This window comes from Pinus tabuliformis, chromosome 9 (assembly GCF_031772625.1).
Source record: "Pinus tabuliformis cultivar Carrire ecotype Pingquan chromosome 9, CPIR1, whole genome shotgun sequence".
Lineage (NCBI taxonomy): Eukaryota > Viridiplantae > Streptophyta > Pinopsida > Pinales > Pinaceae > Pinus > Pinus tabuliformis.
In genome coordinates, this window is record NC_142307.1 from 452,558,704 (window position 1) to 452,563,875 (window position 5,172).

The 5,172-nt window shown below is 34.4% G+C and overlaps 1 protein-coding gene across 1 annotated transcript; it reads left to right on the plus strand.

The window, feature by feature from the left end:
• Window positions 1–530: 530 nt before the first annotated feature.
• Window positions 531–4,232, plus strand: LOC149149151 (epoxide hydrolase 2-like). The gene is made up of 5 exons (XM_089439435.1): window positions 531–878; window positions 1,126–1,337; window positions 3,028–3,195; window positions 3,333–3,580; window positions 3,694–4,232. Exons 1-5 carry the CDS (start codon window positions 809–811, stop codon window positions 3,938–3,940), a joined length of 945 nt encoding a protein of 314 aa, XP_089295561.1. The 5' UTR covers window positions 531–808; the 3' UTR covers window positions 3,941–4,232.
• Window positions 4,233–5,172: the final 940 nt, after the last annotated feature.

Genomic DNA, 5,172 nt, shown 5'->3' on the forward strand with positions numbered 1-5,172 from the left:
ACTGGTGGTTTAGTGGGACCAGTATTATATCAACCACTGGTCCCTGCACAATATTAAGAATCCCTCCCCTATACACTTAAGTATTAAAATACTCTTTATAAACACTTGTAGGCCTACTCAATATTTTGAAAAATTTGAACATAAATTAAAACATATTTACACTTAATATTATTTATTTTTATTTAAATATTGATTGTTTCAACTTCTCATGATTTGGTGAGACCAAACCAATAGTATATCAATCACTAGTGGTGACAAATGGGTAAATGGGTCCAGAGCAAGCCGGCGATTATGGGATCTGACATGGATTTAGTATTAAACAAATGGACGAGTAAGTGAAGTTAGCTAAAGGGACGGGTTTTTTGAAAATTAAATCCACACCGTGAAAGGAGAGCCATTTGCTGGTCAATTTTAGTTACGTGTCAATCTGACCGTCAAAGGACAATTTTGGCATTGATTGCAGGAGTATTTGATTTGTTTTGGGGAAATGGAGGCGAAGCTTGACAACTTCTAAATTTTTTCGCAAGATTTTGCCTAAAATTTCACTATATACAGGGTGAAAACGTGGCCTCTTTGGACTACAAGCCCGAGAAAACGACTTTGCACTTGGAAGTCTTCCATGAATCCAGTAAACAGTTACTGCACACTCGTCACGTTATCTCCTGTAGTTCACACATGTTAACGAGCTTTCCTGGACCGCATTTAGACTGATGCGAAAGCAATATAACTTGTTCTCCAGCCAAGTTCAGGTTCCTCCCCACCTTATTCGTGATTAGTACCATCTAAAAGGCCTGCCGAATTATCAGCAATGGACAAAATACTGCACAAGCAAGTCAATGTTGGGGGGCTGAATTTACATGTTGCAGAGATTGGATCAGGTACTGATTCCCATCCCAAACAAATCACTTTTCAAGTATTTTCTTTGTTGCCCTAAGATAAGCGAAGTGAGGTGCTCTGCTGTCGTCAGGGTGGGAGACATGTATTTTCATGCACTGTGAGGTATCAACAAATGTGGGGAGATTCAGATCTCGATTTTTTTCAATTCTCTTGCTTAATCTAACTGTTCAGATGAACCATCTTAATTTTTTGGATTTTGATGAAACAAGTTGTGGCAATGTTGCTTAGGTCCGGCTGTGCTGTTACTGCATGGATTTCCAGAGATATGGTATTCATGGCGCCATCAGATGATAGCGTTGGCAGAAGCAGGGTTTCATGCAATTGCTCCCGATTTTCGAGGTTATGGGCTGTCTGATCAGCCCTCTGAACCAGAGAAAGCTGGATATTATGACCTTGTTGAAGACATGGTGGGCCTGCTGGATGCCTTGGGTATTGAGAAAGTAAGTTTATTGCTTTCCTCCTAATGAAATCCAGAGTAGCTCTACTCCCCGGCTGGGGAAAATGTTGACTGTAACCGTAGTGTATTTTTATATATATTGTGATTGAGAAATCATTAAGGTTTGCACATTCAATTTTTTTAATGATTCACTCATCCGTAAATTGTAATTGTTATAAATATTTCATTGGAAAGTTCTTTGTAACCGATTTAATAAAATAATTTGAAATCTATAGTTAATTCTTTTAATATTCAGACTTGTTATGAATGATTTTATTGCTATACATGCAATTAATCCAATCCAAAAGTATAATGAACACTAATTTGGGCTGTTAATATTTTTTTTTCTTGAAGAAAACTTGTGTGAAAGATGAGGATTACTCCTCTTTTTTCTTTCTTTTTTTTGGGCCTAGAATGAAAATAATGTAAGTACACAAAAAAAACATTTTCTATGAAGTTAATTGGAGACTGCATAACACAAAACACTTAGATTATGTTTTCTTTCTATCCACTTTTAGCTACTCTGCTTTACTATGAAACAAAATGCTAGAAAAAAATGCTAGCAAATAGAATGAAACTCTTTTTTTCCTAGTGACCTGGTTACAAGGTAACCCTATAACTAATTAGGGGTTAAATTTGACCCATTCAACCCTCAACATGAGTTACAACTCAACTTTTCTAGAGTATTCTTCATAGTGTTCATGCAGCTAGCCTCTTTTCCATGAGTAACAAGGGCTAGAGTAACAAGGGCTGATGTGGCATTCTTTCGAATTATGGTGGTCAATCATGATAGGTCAACTTTTGGGAAGCATAGCTTTCTCATACGACTTTGGATTCAAGCAATTCTTGTACTGTTGAAAAAGTATCTGGGTGTATATCATGGAATCTAGATCCATATTATGTTTGGAACCATAAAAAGTGGTCATTTAAAGCTTCAAAATAACTCCTAAAATTTTACACCTAGAATTTTTCAAATTGGGACAGTCTGTAAAAATCACTGTAAGTTGATTCTTTCAATGTTTCCACACTGAAAACATCAATATAGATAATAAACAACAAAACAAAACAATACAATGATCAATTTGAATCATTCACGTAATAATTTATGTTAATTTGATATTTTGGATAGATTGTTTTAGAAATAGAAGTTAAATTAAAAATATGTTAATCTAATCTTGAGATGATTTTTTCCAATTAAATATAGACACTAACTTTGAAATAACTATACAATTATATTAATCAAAATCAAAATAAATTTATTTTATTCAGAAGAGATAATTTGCATTTTTCCCCTCCAAAACATTAGAACACATCTTAATTTCATTATTTATTTGGAAAAATTATGAAATTACATCTTTCATTTGTTTTCTGTATTATTTTCTGCTAACTATTTTCGCTTGAGACATTTCAAAGCTTTAAAAAATCAAGATATGAAATTACTCTCTTACAATTTCATCACATCTAATACATGAAAAAAATAATTCCACTTATTCACTAAGAGAATAGAAACTCTGATTCATGAGCTTTGATTCATGGTCATGTTCTCTATGCTTGATTCATGGTTATGTTCTCATATTCTCTGTGCTCAACAAATTCCTGATTTAGGTGGCTCTATGCTTATGCAAACAGCAGTAGTTGTAAACAGTATTTATATATCCTAATCGACCTATTTCAAACTACGTTTCCTGAAGCAGGTGTTGGTTGTGGGGAAGGATTTTGGAGCACCGATTGCATATTATTTAGGTCTGTGTCATCCAGATCGAGTGAAAGGAATTGTGACGATGGGCATACCTTACTTGAAACCTGGAGGACTGGATAAGTGGGACTCAGCTCCTAAAGGGCTCTATTTTAGACATTGGCAGGTGCTTTTTCTCCCCTATCTATGCTTAAAATATGTATTAAACAATACATCTGTATCATTATCCTGTTTCTTCTTTGAATACTGAAGACCAGACCTCATGGAATTTTCTTAATGTATCCTTTGGATTCATTATTCTAGGAACCCGGGAGAGGCTTGGCAGATCTTGGGCGTTTTGATGCAAAAGCAGTGGTAAGGAATATATATACACTTTTCTCTAGTAGTGAACTGCCTGTGGCAGAAGATGGTAAGGAGGTAATGGATCTCTATGATCCTTCCAAACCATTGCCACCATGGTTCACTGAGGATGATCTTCAGATTTATTCAAGCCTTTATGAGAAATCTGGTTTTGTGTTCCCTATGCAAGTCCCATACCTTTGCAGCAAAAGGTAAACCTTATTTTTTTGTTTTATTGGTTTTCCCTTTGCTTTCGTTTCATTCTAAATCACCATAAACGTACGATACTCAAGTTTGATCTTCGTTCTGAACATTTAATTGACAGGGATCCGGGGAAATTGACCCCTTTCAGTGACTGCACTATTCAAGCTCCTTGCCTTCTTATCATGGGTACCAAGGATTATTTTCTGAAATTTCCGGGAGTGGAGTATTATGTCAACAGTGAGATGCTAAAGTCTGCTGTGCCCAATATAGAGATCAAATTTTTTCCAGAAGGAAGCCATTTTGTCCAAGAACAGTTTCCAGAGGAAGTGAATAAACTTCTCCTTGGCTTCCTGAATCAGCACCTGTGAGTGGATATCAATCAAAGGAGAGAATGCAAGGCACAGAGAATTGATATTAGAAAACTTTTCTAAGGTACTAGGTTTGAAATAAGCATATAGGTGCTCTCTGTAATTAGAGCATGGGCTTAATTATATGCATTTCTGTTTCATAATTTCATCTCATACTCTGAGTTTAGCTTTATGTGTCATGGAGATTTTTGGCTCCCTTATAAGACTGCAGTGGTTTTTCTCTTATTTTTGGAAGACCTTGAAACTACATATTTAAGTTTAATCTGAAAGAAGTATGAGGGCTTGTCATTAACCCATGTGTAAATAGTTTTAACAGGTTTTCTTAAAAAAATTGTAAATCAAGAAAATGGTGAGAATTTTTTAAATGATAACCTAAAAACTTATTCTCACATTCTGATGAATTTCATTTAATCTCACAGAAGTTTGCAGATGTTGTTTTCATTCTCGTGGCTTTTATTTTAGTTATTAATTTCACTTGAAGATTTAGTTTCCAATAAAGTAGATGACAGACATTTATTAGTTTTTCATTGAACAGATTATAAAAAGATTTTTCAATTTATAGAAAAAAGTCAAAAGTAGAATAAAAGGGCTCTCTGCGTGGGGAATTTTCTTTTATTGGCGAGTGAAATGCGTGGGGAATTTTCTTTTATTGGCGAGTGAAACTCTCTTTGTTAAGTTAGGCTGTAAGTTAAATAAAAAACAAGTTTGGTAGGAACAGCATAATAATGTTATTATATAAAACAGAATAATAAAGTATATATTTAAATGAGATTATAAATTAGATTAGAAAGATATTACTCAAATATAAAAACGGGTAAGAAACCACAATACTCAAACATGAGTAATAATATAGGGGGAGAATGGTTACATGCAAATGAGCCTTAGCATTCTTTTTGGAATGGGTCTTTTTGCTCTTTGAACTCCCTCCATAATAATGGTGACTAAAGAAGTCGTTTTTTTAGGAAAGAACACAAACAAACATGATAGTGATGAAGAATAAAGATGAGGGAGCAAGATAGTGATGAAGAATAAAGTTGAGGGAGCAAGATAGATGATTTAATCCCATTCCTATAACATAAGCTTGCAATTCTTCTCCCTTTCAAATACTATCATATGGTTTTCATTTATAGAGAAAATTTGAGCCTTTTGAAGAATTAGTTCCAATGTGAAATCCCTTTATTGAAAATGGAGATCTCAATGCTTAAAAGGTACTTCAAGAGGCCATAGTACTA